Source organism: Babylonia areolata, chromosome 23 (assembly GCF_041734735.1).
Source record: "Babylonia areolata isolate BAREFJ2019XMU chromosome 23, ASM4173473v1, whole genome shotgun sequence".
Lineage (NCBI taxonomy): Eukaryota > Metazoa > Mollusca > Gastropoda > Neogastropoda > Buccinidae > Babylonia > Babylonia areolata.
This window is the reverse complement of record NC_134898.1, coordinates 7,920,484-7,937,518: the sequence shown is the minus strand read 5'-3', so window position 1 is coordinate 7,937,518 and position 17,035 is coordinate 7,920,484. Positions and strand designations below refer to the sequence as shown.

Genomic DNA, 17,035 nt, shown 5'->3' with positions numbered 1-17,035 from the left:
CAAAAGCCAATGAAGCGATGCAGCTGTCGTCTGCTCAGAGGAAGTTTTCATTAAGGTTATATATCAGATCTGAATCTCAAAATTATGAATTCTAAGGGATTGAATGTAGACGAAGGCAACAGTGTGTGCGAACGTCAAAGTTAAAGAAATTCATCCTACATGATAACGATACACGGAAGTGAGCGTCTGCACCCAAGCACGCACACGGCACAGACACACATAAACACACACATATACACACGTGTGCACGCGCACACACACACACACAAACGCAAACACAAATTAAATATCAACTGTTGGAGAACCCCGAGTAAACTGTTTCAGAGAGTCAGAGTTTGTTTATTCCCATTAACTCTTTTGAGTCATAGAGAAACAAGGAAACAGGACAATAACAGGATGACGGCCACAGAGGAATTGCGAATATAATTTAAAAAGAAGAAACAAAAGGGGGGATAATACAAATGGGGGGAAATAAAATGAAATAAAAGGCTAAATGTAATCATCAGTCTGGTACAGTTTCAGTTTCAGTTTCAGTAGCTCAAGGAGGCGTCACTGCGTTCGGACAAATCCATATACGCTACACCACATCTGCCAAGCAGATGCCTGACCAGCAGCGTAACCCAACGCGCTTAGTCAGGCCTTGAGAAAAAAAAAAATATATATATATAGATAAGCGTTCATACATAAATAAATAAATAATAATTATGATATAAAAAAAAAGATAGTAGTAATGAAAATAATGATAAAATAATAATAATAATAAATAAATAATTAAATAAATAAGACAACAATGACGATAAATAAGCAAATAAATATAAAACATGAAGACACACATTCACACATACACCCACACATGCATAACAGATATGCCCCCAAAACGCAGTTTCACAGATATGAAAGCACAATCAAATACATATAAACGTACATGAGCTCCAACACACACACACACACACACACACACACCACAAATTTCCCTGCACCTCCTCTACCCCCTCCTCCACACACTCATTTCTAGTCTATGTATCGCAGCTTCCACGGCACACACACACACACACACACACACACACATAAACACGCACACGCACACACACTCACACACACAGATGAACGCTTACTTGTACAAGCACACACACACACGCCCATATCTCCCACCCCCAAACCCACACACATATATACAAAGATATATATATAATATATACGTTCCAATATCCTGTTGCTCCCACAGTGTAGGCATGCATACACTCACATACCTCATCCTCTACCTCACCTCCTCCCTGCACCCCCACCTCCCTCTCACACACACACACACACAACACGCACGCACACACACACACACACACACACATGCACAGAACTCTTCTGACACTTGTGTACACTTACACTCTCACGCATGCACAAACACACTCAAAAACACAGACCCACACATACACACAAACACACACATACACACACGCACAGAGGCTGCCACTGATTGGCCGCAGGAGGGATGGGAAAAGATCTCTGATGCCAAGAACGTGGCGTCTAGTGTGTTGCTCAGTCTATTGTATTTGGAAAAGCCCACAGAGACTGTTCCGTTTTGAAGAAATTTGCGCAATGTTGGTTTGGAAATGATGCCGATATTTGTTTGATTTGCAAAGCATCGTGCTCTACCTTTCATGTTAGACTGACGGCCGCTCCCTCTCTCTGCTTTTATTTCTTTGAGGCGATCAATGGTGTGATGGCCTTGTACCTGTTCTTTTTGATATTCTTTGACTCTTCTGAGGATTTCCGATTTTCCTAGATGTAGGCCTCTCGTTGGTGTTGCGTTACCAGCAAGTCTGTCAGCTCGCTCATTTCCCTTAACTCCTGCATGCCCCGGGCAGTATGACCATGTGAGTTTTTTTATCTGAAAAATTGCGCATTGCCTTATGCCACTCTGGGCTTCCCATTCCGTTTTCAATTTTCTGTATGAGGTTCATTGAGTCTGTTAGAATCATGGCATGTTGGTTTCCGGGCGTATGGATGGACGATAGCCACTGGAGGGCATGTGTCACAGCTTCAACTTCCATCGTTAGGCTGGAGGTTGTGACTTTGTAGGCAGCATTCTCTTCCCTAACTGTTTTTCCATTTTGTTTCGCAGTGAATCCCCAACCGGATTGGTCTTTGGTTACTGAGCCATCTGTGTATATGATGATGTCCTCTTCTTTACTGTTTTCTTCTATGAGTAGCTTCACTTCCGCATCAGTTTTGCCCTCTGGCCATTCCCGACAATGTCTTCCTAGAGTGGGTGAAATGGCTGTGTTGAATAGATGGTTGAGGGTTTCGGGGTTTTTCTCCCATTCTTTTGTTTCTTTCAGGTCTTGTAGTCGGCATACTAGCTGGATTGTGTCTTCTGCTTGCCCCATCCATGATCTTCCTCGTCCTAGACGGCTGCCTTTTGGTTCTTTGACTGCGTCATGCAGTGGGTTTTGAGGGTTTTCTAATGCTTTGAAGTAGGTCTTGACCTGTTCTAACTTGTTTCCGGCCTGCACTGAAGGAAGGTCAAGCAGGTATCGCATGGTTTCTGTGGGCGTGACTTTTGTTGTTCCAAGGATCAGCCTCATAGCTTCATTTTGAACTCTTTCTAATTTTAAGAGGTTGCTTTGAGATGGTGTTGTTAGCCCAAGTCCGTAGTCGATCACACTGAGGACGAGTGATTGGTATAGCAGGAAGAAGTGGCGTTGTTCAATACCTTTGGTTGCCATTGCCTTTAAGACTGAAAGGCCTTTTTTGCATTTGAGAACAGTATTTTCCGTATGTTTTCTGAAGGTCAGCATCCTGTCGAAGTGTATTCCTAGGTAGCGTAGGCATTCAGTTTTCTCGATTTGAATCCCATCGAATGACACAGAAGGTGGTGATTTGCTCGCGGTTCTGTTGTTCAGGGTGCACAGCAACGTTTGGGCTTTCGCTGGATTGATGGAAGATCCTGTGTCTTTGCACCACTGAGCAATATTGTTTAGTTGTTTCTGGAGTCTTGTACAATGCAACAGGAATAGACAAATGCACAGATCACAACTTAGATTTACAATACGACTCTGTATCTGACTAGTTGAGCCTGAACTGGGAACTGGGGGGTTAGTTGGAGCACAGCATTAATAATGACATAGTGTAACAAAATAAAATACAAAATAATTTGCATGTTATTTTAGCACCCATTTGCCAGTAATACTGGGATTGGTTTGATACATACAAGGGAAAAAAAAGACATATATATATATATATATATATATATATATATATACACATATATATACATACATATATATATATATATATATATATACATATACACACACACATATACACATATATATACGCACATACATGATCATGCAATTACAAATGGATATGTACGGGGTGCGATGTCAAGATTAACACAAGTCATTGTTCTAATTCCTATTCAACAAGTACAGTTAAGGCATAAGTGGCAAAGAATCCGGACTGAAACTGGCTCCTAACGAAACACATTAAAACCTTCTTTAATGAACTTAGCAAAATTTAGTAACTTTTTCTTACTACTAACAGACATTAATGTTGCATATTTGTGGAAGTTGGGACGTGTTGTGTAATACTTAGGTAAATACTTATTGCGGAGATTTTGAATTGCAGGGAATTCCGTGACAAAGTGGTATTCGTCTCCCACTCGATTCATGTCACAAAGATGACACAATCTTGCTTCTTGTGGTATGTTCATGTGTCTCCCTTTCTCAATCGGTAGTTTGCGATTACTTGTTCTGAGTTTCAACATTGGGATGCTATAGCACAATGGCAAAATGTCTAGATAATTTTCAAAAGCTATTTGGCTTTTAAACAAACTGTAGTTATTGGCTTTTGTAGAGTTAGACAAGTTTTTTGTGTACAACTATCTTTAAGTCTTTGGGTCAGATTGTTTATCAGCCATGTAGGCTGATACAGATTGTGGATAGTACCACACAAAAGACAGTCCATTTTCATCTAGAATCTGTTTAATTTTAAGTAACCAGTCATTTTTGTGTATTTGTAAATTAAAACATTCAGTTAATGTGTTCAGCATGCGAGAGGAGAATTTTTTACTAGTCAATGTGTCAACGGACAATTTGTGCCAGAATTTGATCATTCGGCAATATACATGCACAAACTGGGGGAAATGTCCCGTTTCACCATAGATGAAACAGTTTGGAGTGCTTTTCTTAAGCCGGAGTATGTATTTACAGTATTCCAAGTGTAATGATTCAGCAATGTCAACGCAGTTATTACCCCGAACTTCACAACCATAAGTTAATATTGGCATGACCAGTGAACTGAATAAGTCTAACTGGCAGGAGATAGGGAGCTGAAGTTGTCTGCTTTTTCTTAACAGTGCCATCATTGCCAGTCTGGCCTGATCTTTTAATTGTTTCACAGCTATGTTAAACTTACCATTGAAATTGAAAGTCAGTCCTAGGTATTTAAAGCAAGTAACGTGTTCTAGAGTATTTCCATTAAGTGTGAACGAGTACTGGTAATTTAGTTTCTTACTGCAGAATACCATTATTTTTGTTTTGGAGCAATTCATACTTATTTTCCAGTCATTACAATATGCTTCTAGTTCGTTTAGCGCCATCTGAAGCTTAGCTTCTGAGTCAGCAAATATTACTGTGTCATCGGCATACAGAATTAGCAATAGTTTGAGGTATTCAGATACTCTTTCATCATGGCTTAGTCCCATATCGACAGGGGAGCAACCATTCCTGATAAGGTGAGTTTCCACATCATTCACATACAAAGCAAACAAAAAGGGGGATAGGTTTTCACCTTGGCGAACACCTTGGTAAACTGCAAAAGACTCAGAAACGGCACCATTTGAGGAGACGCATGAAACAATTCCTTTATACATGTTCCTGACAATACTGAGGAACTTGCCATTGATTCCAGAGCGAATGAGTTTTGTCCATAAGCCTGTATGCCATACTTTGTCGAACGCTTTCTCATAATCTATGAAAGCACAGAATATTTTTTTCTTCATGCTTCTCATTATGTCATTCAGACATTTCATTACAAAGATGTGATCAGTTGTGGAATGGTTAAGTCCAAAGCCAGCCTGGTTTTCGGAAAGAATATCTAAGGTATCAGAAAAGGTGCATAGTCTTTCGTTGAGTGCAGCAGTAAAGAATTTAGCACTGCATGAGAGTAATGTGATGCCCCTGTAATTATTCGGGTCGTTTTTGTCTCCTTTATTTTGTAAATGGGGACAATGGTACCTGGTAAGGTGCCAGTTTCAAATATTCTATTGAATAAATTACACCAAAACTGTTTTAATTTATCAAAGGTATGATAAAGTTGTTTTGAATCACTGACCTAAGGGAGGCCACTCTCTTGGTGAGTTGAGTCATCATGAGGAATTCGTCCACCCCGAAGAATGCAGCGCTGGACTGTGTGATCTCGTACACCTGGGGACAGACACACTGGGTCAGCCTGGTCCTCACTGCTGCTGTGGCACTCCACACTGTTCCACATCACCACATTTTCACACTTCACTATGTGTCAAGCCATCAAGTATATTTTGCTGAGTGAGCTACTGTCTGAGCGTCCTACGTCACTGTATGCTGATATCACGTTCATTGCGTTCGCATCGTCGTTAAGTTCTAATCAGGAGTTGCCCCATTCAAAGCGACCCCGGATATGGTTGCTATTATGTCCCTTAAGTATTTGTTGTGTTCCTCATATGCTATATATTGTATGCTGCTATTCACTCACAAAATACTCCCTACCCCCTCTGTAGAGTTGGTGTTACTTCAGTCAATCGAAATACAGACTCGATGTTAAGCTGCAATGCTTTAATGACGTCCGTTCGGTAACGTACACAATATACGGGTTCTTGAATTTCCAAAGTCACTAACAATTATTAATCATAATGTCTGTTTACACGAATTAGAGTGATATAATTATGTTTTAAATGAACTGACATTACATCCCTCCTCAACCTTAAAAAAATATATGGCACTACTGAATCTTAAAATGTTCTTGCACAAGTTTGAAAGTTTATAAACTTGAAAGTACAAAATATGATACTATATGATACTTTCTTCACTTCTAGCTCTTGAGAGTCCATGAACTTGGAGAAATGTCATTCAATTGATCAACAGGCGAATTAATGCAATCAGTTTAAATAAATAATGATTTTACAACAGAAAATAGAAAATAGTTCAATCAATGCAACAATGTTCAGAAAGCAATGTAATATCACTGCACAATGCAAATGGGCTGGGTATGGCTTGTATATGATTACGCTTGTCAAGTGACTTTTAAGCAGCAGGCATGCACACACAGAGCATGCTGCACATGAAAACTGTGAAGCCTGTGGTGAAAATGTCTCGTTGTCTATTTTGTGTGTGTTTTCTTTCCATGACATCATGTTTTTGATTGGGAATGCCGATGAACTGTTTACTCACACCATGGCTACAAAACCCAGAAAAATTGCAGTCTGTCGAATTGGATTTGAACGCAAAAATTCCAATGCCTGACTCAAGCACAAGGAAGCAACGCCATTGGCCTACTGCAGGCTGGGCAATCTCAAGCTGATGTACATTTCAACGTGACATCAGTCAACTGTGGGCCACACTGGAAGCCACTGGTGTCACAGCAGACAGACAACGCACTGGATGATCAAGAGCGACGTCAGCAGCCCAGGACTGCTGTATTCGCCTACGACATCTGGGAAACCACTTCTCCACAGTCCAGCCACATGTCTCCGACCAGGCCATCCGCAATCGATTGCACGCAGCTGGCCTGGACGCTCGACCGCCTTCAGTGGACCACCAAGCATCGCTTCTGGACTCCAGCCCGTCACTGGAACCACGTGCTATTCAGTGACGAATCACAATTCCTTCTGCAACGTCACGACAGGAGACGATGTCTTCCGAAGAATGAACGAAAGCTATGCAGCAAACTGCGCTGACCAAGCACCTGCTCGTGGTGGTGGGAGTGTGATGGTCTGGGGCGCCATCAGTGCCGATGGACGTGTTCAACTGGTGCGAGTCGACGAGGCTCTGAACGCCCCGCGCTTTGGTTGATATCTTGCAGCTTCATGCTCTCCCACTTTTGGCCGCCCCACACGCCATTTTCATGCAGGATAATGCCAGACAGCACACGGCACGTTATACACAGGCCTTCCTGGCTGTCAACAACATTAACACGCTGCCCTGGCCCTCACTGTCTCCAGATCTCAATCCAACTGAGCGCATGTGGAACGAGCTGGAAAGACGACTCCGAGCCACGGTCAGCACGCCGGAAAACTTGAAGGATCTGTTCCAGGCACTCGAAGAAGAGTGGCATGCTATCCCTCAACAAGTGATCACCCACCTCATAAGATCCATGTTTGGACATTCTCGGTTCTTCCATTATTTTTGACTCACTTGTGAAAACAAAGTGAGTCTATGTTTAAACCAGGTGTGTGTGTGTGTGTGTGTGTGTGTGTGGCTGTGGTAAACTTTAACATTGCCATTTTCTCTGGAAATACTTTGTCTGCCTATACCAAATTTGACTTAAACATACTATGAAAAAATATCTTCACAGTCGTACCAATAACAGGTTGTAAGTCTGCCGAATTCAGCCATTTTTTCCGAATCATTAACTGTTTATTTCACTGAGGTTTGTTCCGAAATCTGAAAATTCTATATAAAAAAAAAACCGCGTCCCACGGAGTTTGGCCCACTAGTATGTAGGTTGTATTCGAAGACATGGCCTCGTTTTCTTATTCACAATCAAAAGGAAAGAAATACAAATTCTGGACAGAACACATACAGAATACTAACAACACCATTGACGTGTTTACTGCATATAAACATTCTAAAGTGGACGCTGAATAAACTGGAATGAACATGAAAGAACAAGAGAGGCAAGGCCTTCAAGACTCACTTGTGATACACTTCAAAAAAAAATCTAATCGTTAAAATGTGTTCTGTATTTGTTATTATAAAGCTTCGGGTTAAAAAAAAAAAAAAAAAAGAAGAAGAAGAAGAAAAAAGTCCTAACGGCAGATTCGAACCCCATGTGTTCGGATGAGAAGAAACTGTCTTATCCATTACACTATCGTGGCTTCTTAACTGACGTTCAAAAATATAATATTTAAACATGCTTTTTTTAAAGGGCGATAAATCGATTGCGGTATTCGCAGTGAGAACGCTGTTCAAATCATATTTTTCTGGTGTATCTTGGGCATTCAAAAAATCTTTAAGGACAATTAAAAATTCTTTTTAAGTCCGCGGTAAAGGAGACGTGGCTATCCCCACAATCACACTGCAACATTTAGCCGTTTTCTCTGGATCTAGATAGATGTACAAGTTTAGTTACACCCGCCGGGAATCTAGTATGACACGGTCGATTCAATTTCTCTTTTATGTTCATTCTAGTTTTATAGTTTTAAAGTTGATATGAAAATTGAGTATTTTGTTAAGCTAATAACATGTAGAGCCAAGTACAAGTACTTCTAAACGTTGTATGAAGTGAAAAGGACTTCATTTTGAGAAAAGTCCAGACTGGAAATTTTTGCATTTCATCAATTCAAGGGTATTAACTCTCATGGTTTATTATTTTTAACTGTGAATTCCGACTGATTCTATGGATATCTTTATGGCAGTTTGGGGCATAATCCAGTAAGTGATGAGGCGTTCACAAATCTTTTCTGAATAAATATTTAACGGTCTCCTTCTCCAACTTTCCATCACATGTTATCGTGTATTGTCGATTGAATATAGGATTGAATGGGCAGGTCAACAACTTGAAACAAAATGGCGTCGTTCGCGTTCGCGAAGAATATGAGCACGCGCTTTGAACATGTATAAATATGTGTACGCAACTGATTTTTGCCCATGACCTTCAGGGCTCAGCCAATAGATCTATAAAGTCCACTCGTCGTACTGATTTTAGTATTTTCCGAAAAAGACCACTTGGGCGAATGACCACAGTGAAAGCCCTGTACACTGAAAGTAAAACACACAAGCTTTTTATGTATTGAGTATAATCTCGAAATGTAATGTTTAAGATGAGAAAGATCAGTTTAAAGCAAATTAAGTCCCCTAGCATTAATTACAGATTAATTTCCCTTTTTTACTATCTGCACCAAAACGTTTGCAAAATAAATATAACTTCCATGCTTAGCAAAAGAAGTTCCTGTTTGAACAAAAAATGATAAAAATGACTGCTCTTGTTGTTCTGTCAGAATATCATATAAAAGTGCCACGTTTAGAGAATTAAAAAACAAACAAAAAAACCAGTAAATGCAGTTTGCATATAATTTGGCTTCTTTTTTAATTTTTTTGTGCCCATCCCAGAGGTGCAATATTGTTTTAAACAAGATGACTGGAAATAACTGAATTTTTCCTATTTTTTATGCCTAATTTGGTGTCAACTGACAAAGTATTTGCAGAGAAAATGGCAATGTTAAAGTTTACCACGGACACACACACACACACACACACATACAGAGCCGAACACTGGGTTAAAACATAGACTCACTTTGTTTACACAAGTGAGTCAAAAATTGAATCAATCGTTTCTTTCAGCTCGTTGTAGGCCTCGACTGGTTCGTGCATATCTAGAGATCTGCCAAGTGTTGCTTCGTGCTTGAAGGGATAGCAAAGTCTCATTTACCGCCGAAATAAAATAATAATCGAGATATAATAAAAACACACGAAAAACATGATTTAAACGGTGTTATTACGTCCACTACAATCACATCTAATTATCGCACGAAGAAGAAAACGTCAACATTGCTTTCAGTATTAAATTTAGTAAAATGACATCAGATGCGCTGCAGCAGTGGGGATAAGCATGCTTGCTTCGGAACTAAACATGCATGGTTCGATCCCGCTCGCATACTTTTTTCTTTTTTCTTTTTTTTTCTTGTCCCAAGTTTATATTATATATCATATTTAATACAGAACACTTTTCAACAATTTAAAAAAAATTTTTTTTTCCTCTTCATGATTTCTAGACTGGATAAAACGCGAAGCACAGGTGAGTCTTGAAGGCTTTGCCTCTTGTTCTACAATTTCTTTCCGATCTGTCAAAAAATAAAAAAATGCAATGCATTAAGAACAATCTAACAACATAACTGCCAATTAGGCATTTGACAGAATCACGCAGTGCAGAAGATCGTCTCTTGAACTGTCATTTTGTTGAGTTCTCTGGACTATCATTTGCATTTGAAATAAATTTTGTTCATTTGGTCACATAGTCTTTTGAAATGTGTTGGCTTTTATGAGTTGTTCTTGAACGTTGTGTTTTGCATAGAATCGGGCTGCTCATTCTAGGCTGAGAGACTTCTGATTCAGCTGAGGCAGTAGCAGGCATGGTTGGATCAACTAGCTCATGAGCAGACACGGCTGGGTCCACTGGATCAGCATCAGATATCGTTGGGTCGATTGTATCACGATCAGATGTAGCTGGATACCTTCTTTCTCTGCCAGTTGAAAATAAGGGTTGGGTGACTTTCTTGAAGAAAGTAGAGTTGCGCATGATTTCTCTGTCACCTTCTCATGCTCTGACTTAAAGAGGTGTTGGAGAGTTTATTCTTTCTGTCTCGGCAAGCAAGAACAGTGTCAATGACTGGGATTTCAGGTTCATTTGCATAACATTGGATGTCAGTGTAGATTTTCATCATCTGTTTCTTGACTGCATTATGATGACAGATCCCTTCATCCAGTTTCTGGGAACTGTTGGGTTGGTTGTCACTTTCTGGAAGCTTGACTTGTTTTTCTGCTGTAAAGAGCTTCTGCAGGCTTACACCTGTAGTACTTGTGAAGTAGCAATGTATTTTCAAGGGAATCTGGTAAGTTCTTGTTGTCATAGTCTTCTCTCCATCTGGGCAGCTTGGATAGCGTTCTTCAGAATAGGCATACTTCTTTCCATGCCACCATTTGCTTGGACCATAGAGGTGTAATCTTGCGGTGTTAAAATCATAAGTACTTGGAGAACCGTGTCAACTCACCGTTGTTAAAAGGGGCTCCATTGTTGATTTTGACAATGTCAGGACAGCCATGAAGCGCAAAGATGGCATCAAGCTTGGGATTTATATTATTAGCGCTTGTACTGTGGACAATTTCTACTCCAAGGAATCATGAGTAGTCGTCTGTCACAACCATAAAGTATTCTCCAGATGGGATTGGTCCTGTAAGGTCAAGACATACTTCAGACCAGGGTTGGTGAGGTACTGGTATTACCTTCAGTGGTTTACATGGTGAGTATGAGTTGTTGATAGGCATGGAAGACGCGATTTTACTTTTGTCTTCATAGTTCTATGTGTGGCGACAAGACTTTCTCATGGAGAAGATTCTTTGATGGCTCTCATATGCTTTATCCACTGTGGGCTGCTGACGAGCTTTGGGGATTATACTTTGATTTCCAAGAAGATGGATGTCGTGGTCTTCACTGATACACAACTCGTCTTGAATGTTTTGAGGACGAAGACAGGGCAATACTGCAGTTTGTGGATGGATGCCAATTGTTGGTCTTGATACTTGTTTTCACTCCTTGAAGTGTTGGGTCATCTTTTGTCACCTTATTGATTTCCAAATTCATGGTATCATCATTGACTCCTGTGTCATGACTTGTCTGGTCGTAAGCAGTTTTCACAAGGGGGCCAACTAAGAAAATAATATTTGAAAAGAAAATATATGTTTGCAGGAGAAGATTCCATCTCTCGATGCATACTGAAGCCTTCAAGGTTGGATTGTTGTAAATGTCCTCTAGGGGATTGTGGTTCAACAGTCTTTGAGGTACTTCCCCGGGAGACAGGCCTTAGGGACAGACAAGGACTACCAGATGGGGGGATAGAAGAATTACCCCTGCCCATACGGGCGGGCTTAATCAACCACGCCTGTGTCATCTGTGGTACCTTACGGCACGTAGTGGTCCTGGAGGTGGCAGTGTGCTGCCGAAGAAGGGATAATGTTTGAGACCAGGGTGTGGAGAGCGCTTGGCCCTCCACTGATCCCTGTGTGGCTCAGGGCAAACCCCCACATGGAAATAAACCCATGGTTGTCAGGCAGATGATGTCAGGAGAACATCTTCAGCCATGCTTGAGAGTGAGGGTGCCAAGGCTGCTCATGTAGCACCTCATGAGAAGAGGTGAGGATGCATGCATGCTGGGAGGCAGGGACACATACTGATCTTCCGACAGAACCGACGGCTGAGGGAGGGGAAACTGCAAGCTTCCCCCACCTGGGTAGGCTGACCCAGAGGTGCTACCTACTGAGTAGGATGCACTGGACACCACATAGTTCACCCTGACCGACACCAGCTCGGTCTGGCCAGTTGAAGCAGTGCACATCCCCACTAGAGCACCACATGTATAGGGTAAGGAGTGCTGGGCTGTCCGGAATGGATAAGACCTGGGGTCATCCCCAGCCCTCCCAGCAGCCCAGAGTGCGCCAGGGGTGCACCCCTGTAATTGTAGACTGGGGAGATCTACCCGTGAGTGCCAACCATCCCGAAGGCTGACTGGCTCATGGACCTCCAGGAAGGGAAAGAAAAAAGAAAAAAGTTGACTAGGTTGGCAGGAAGTCCAGTAACTGGTCCTGACCTGGGTGTCAGACTGCCAGAAGACCAGCAACCAACAGCCTGGGACTGCCTGACATGCACGGGCCTTCCCCAGCAGGGAAGACTGGCCGGATAGCAGCGTCACCTGACACACAGGTGAGGGTCGTGCAACCAGTATTCCCCTCCCGTAGAGATACTGGGTGACCTGACCTGGGATGAGCACAGTAGTGCGCCCCCCCCCCCCCGGCCCCCGCCCCCTGAAGCAATGGCTTCAACCCCCCACTGAGGGATGTACTCGCGGGAATGGTTTGCAATGCTCAGCAATGGGGACAAGTCATTCTGAAGTATTGTGGCGGGGCCATAAGAACTGGAAATAAACAAAGAAGATCGAGATGAATTTAACAAAACATCGAATTAGACGTCACAAACTGACACAAACGATACAATATATATAAAATTCTGAGACGAAAACGTCAGAAAGACAAAACAAACCACAAACATGCAAGAAAATAATACTTCTAACGCATAAAAGATTGGCAAAGACAGAGCAAGACTATAATGTTACATATCTCAGAAATGGTGGCCATTGTGAATGAGCATTTAGCTCCAGCTGGAAACGGCATTTCATTGGCCAGCAGTCGGCGGACTATTAGCGAGACGTCTTATCACCGAGTTGCCGCTAAATTTTGGCCCAGAGGAACAGATAGGCCTGGTTTCCATCAGTTTGACATGATACACTATATGACACCAAACATTAATTTCAAGAGTGAAAAAAAAAGAAGATAAGCCATTACATTTTCATATGGGATATCTACTGAAGTTAATTTCCTATCTGTCTCAGATGAAATATTCATTTTAAAAACGGTGCTGATCTGTATATATTAAAAAGTTTTAAGTGTCATTGTAATGTTTACTTGCTCCCGGAAGTGTTTAAAAACATGAACAAAACTTCGATTCCAAAATGACATGTGCCATCGGTTTGTGAGAAAGACCTAGCTGTTCCACATCCGACCATCCACCAGTCCACTAACCACCCACCCTCCACACACAAACACACTTGACACAGCTCGCTGATGATGATTCTTGCTCTCTCTCTCTTTAAGAACTGGTGGAAGGAGATGGAATGACCACAAACACGGAGTACTGTGAGACTGACCTGTTTAACGAAGCATTCCTGTTGGTTTGAGAATTCTTTTGGCAACTGAGATTTCAGCTGATGATACTGCAAGTGACTGCACACACACACAAATCATTCCATCAACAAGTAACTGACACACGCATAATTTTATAATTCAGTCAGTGACTAAGGACGCAAATCATTCAATCAGTGACTGAGGTACACACATCACTTAATAATTGACTGACGCTCGCAAATCATTCAGTCAGAGACTGAGGCACGCAAATGATTCAAACAGTGACTAAGGCATACACGTCATTCAAGGAATCAATGATTGAGGCACACACATCATTCAAGGAATCTGTGACCGAAACATGTAAATCATGCAATCATTAGTGAATGACGCACATAAATCAAGCAGTCAATCATGACTGACGCACATGAAACATGAAATCAAACATGACTGACACACAAAAATCAGGCCAGGGGACGCCATGGTCCAGTAGCCAGAGCAATACCACCATCTGCCATCTAACAGGGCCACATACACTGAACACACCACACTCACCCATCCATGTCAGTGTCCAATCGCTGGAATGTCTGACGGAGGTTAGTCTCCTGCTCCACTGACACGTCCAGCTCCATCACAGCCTGTGCAATATGTGACATCAGTTGTGAAACATCAGCCTCTCTCTCTCTCTCTCTCTCTCTCTCTCTCTCTCGATGTGAAGTTTCTATCCGCTTTAAACACAAATCTGAGCAGAAGAAAGAGAGTATGAGAGAGAAACCGAATACAAAATGTTCATTCAGATTATGGGCATCGGCCTCACTGAAAGAAATTACACAAAACAAACCAGCATTTGGTGCATGTCAAAAATGAAAGAAGAAAGATGAGCACGTAAATATACATAAATATTGACTGCCGAGTGACTGTCAGCTCTTGCTATTTGATAGAAACAGTTGCATACTAAGCTCTCCAGTTCCCCCAGGTTTATACCTGGAAACGTGTCTGCACTTATACTGCTCGATCTTTCGGCCGTGTTTGACATTTTCTTTTTCGATTGGTACTTTTGTAATTCTAAAGCGCTTACTGCGAAATCATTTAATTTGGCGATACATAAATCCCCTTCAGTGCCAAAAGAAAAACAGTAGAAAGTGGTGTTTTAAGTAATAAAACAATATCCAAAACAAAAAGCCTAAAACTGAGAAAAGTCTAGATAAACTCGGTGATTTTTCAGCCATCCAGAGTTACTTCCCTTCTTCTTGTGACGTCATTATGCATATGCGTGATACGTTCTACGGCACTGAAGGGGTCTTGCAATAATCCACCAGGTTCATATTCCTCCAGGTCTATGTTCACCAAGGTCTATATTCCCCCAGGCCTATGTAGACTCTCAGGTGGTCAGTGGTGGTCAGCAGCAGTAAGTGGTCAGTAGTGATCAGTGGTGCTCCGTGATCAACGGTGGTCAGCAGTCAGCAGTGGTGGTCAGTGGCTGTCAGCAGTGGTCAATGGCCATAATATTCGGTAGTGACCAGTGACCAGTCAGTGGCGGTCAGTGACGATCAGTGGTCAGCAGCGACAGGTTGCCATCATGTTCAGCAGCGACCAGTAGTCAGTATAGTGGTCAGTAGTTGTCAGTGGTGAGAAGTGGTCGGTGGTGGTCAGTGTTTAGTAATATCAGTGGTCAGTAATCAGCGATGGTCAGTGGTCAACGGTGGTCAGCAGCAGTGGGTTGTCAGCAATGATCAGTGGTCAGCAGTGGTCAGTGTTCTGTCGAGGTCAGTGGTGGTCCGTAATGGTCAATGGTCAGTTGTTGGTGATCGTGTGGTCAGCTGTCTGCCGTGTCAGTAGTAGGCAGTGGTGGTCAGTGTTTAGCAGTGGTCAGTGATTATCAGTGGTCAGTATTCAAAACAGCGGCATATTGGTCGGTAGTGGTTTTAGATCTAGGGTAACACTGGCATGGTGGAACACTGCGGGAATATAGACCCTTGGGAACATAGAACTGGGTGAATACAGAATTGGAGGAACACAGACCTAGGGGAACCTAGACCTGGCTGATAGAAAATTTGCGGGAACCAAGACCTGGGAGAACATAGACTTGGGGGAACATAGGACTGGCCCCACAAACCTCTTGTACACAAACACACATGGTCTTTTTTTACTTTCATTTTTGACTCACTTGTGTAAACAAAGAAGTCTATGTCATAACCTAATGTTTGGTTGTGTGTGTGTGTGTGTGTGTGTGTGTGTTTGTGTGTTTGTGTGTGTGTGTGTGTGTGGTAAACTTTAACATTGCCATTTTCTCTGGAAATACGTTGTCTGCAAATACTAAATTTGGCTAAAAGACAGTATAATAAATCTTCAGTCGTACCAATACTAGATTGTACGTCTCCAGAATTCAGCCGTATTTCCGAATCATTAACGGTTTATTTCGCTGAAGCACGCTCTGCATTCTGAAAACACTATGTTACTCCTTCCCAGTTTCCGGATCGTTGGCTATGTCTGGTAAGAAGACGCAATGACCTCGTTTTTCTTGTTCGCAATTAAAAGAACAGAAACACAAATTCTGGACAGAACACATACAATGACACTATGACTTGTTTACTGCATATGAAAATTCTAAAGTGGACACTGAATTAACTAGAATGATCATAAAAGAAAAACTGAATAGACCATTTCACTGAGTTTAGGTCAGCCTTGTGCAGACTGGTCTGTGCAGATCGTGACAAAACATGATGCGGCGTCTCCTTTACCGCCGAATTAAAAGAATTTCTTAAAATAATTATCGACGTGTCTACTGCATATGAATGTTTTAAAGTGGATACTGAATTAACCAGAATGAACATGATAGAGAAACTGAATGGAGCCAAAGACATAACCCTACTGATGGGAGATTTCAACGCCAAGATTGGAAGGGACAACACCGGCTACGAGGACACCATGGGGACACACGGACTGGGACAGATGAATGAGAATGGTGAGCGCTTTGCAGACCTGTGCGCCCTGAACCAGCTGGTGATAGGAGGAAGTATCTTCCCACACAAGCGCATCCACAAGGCCACATGGAGATCCCCGAATCACGTCACGGAGAACCAGATCGACCACATCTGCATTAGCCGCAAGTTCAGGAGATCATGGCAGGATGTACGAGTGATGAGAGGAGCTGATGTGTCATCAGACCACCACCTTCTTACGATGACAGTGAGACTTCGCCTCAAGAGATTCACCAACGCCAACAACACACGGACAAGGTACAATGTTGGACTGCTCAGAAGCAAGGACACGCAAGCAGCATTCCAGACCAGCCTTTCCAACAGGTTCCAGACACTACAAGAGCTGATAGAAGACGGTGAGATGGACACGGAGACACAATGGGAACACAGCAAGAAGCTCTGGCACGA

General features: G+C 42.1%; 2 protein-coding genes across 2 annotated transcripts in view; both read right to left on the bottom strand.

Annotated features, from left to right (window-relative positions):
• The window catches only part of LOC143298244 (uncharacterized), a 6,293-nt gene extending 1,927 nt beyond the window's left edge, over window positions 1–4,366 (bottom strand). The window contains exons 1-2 of the mRNA XM_076611060.1: window positions 4,137–4,366; window positions 3,641–3,752 (exon numbers count right to left, since the gene is read on the bottom strand). Coding sequence (XP_076467175.1) covers window positions 3,641–3,752; window positions 4,137–4,366 — 342 coding nt within the window. The remainder of the gene's footprint in view (window positions 1–3,640; window positions 3,753–4,136) is intronic.
• Window positions 1–17,035, bottom strand: part of LOC143298348 (uncharacterized) — a 196,777-nt gene that overhangs the window by 46,037 nt on the left and 133,705 nt on the right. Inside the window, exons 14-16 of the mRNA XM_076611227.1 lie at window positions 14,202–14,284; window positions 13,673–13,748; window positions 5,335–5,426 (exon numbers count right to left, since the gene is read on the bottom strand). Of these exons, the coding sequence (XP_076467342.1) occupies window positions 5,335–5,426; window positions 13,673–13,748; window positions 14,202–14,284 (251 nt within the window). The remainder of the gene's footprint in view (window positions 1–5,334; window positions 5,427–13,672; window positions 13,749–14,201; window positions 14,285–17,035) is intronic.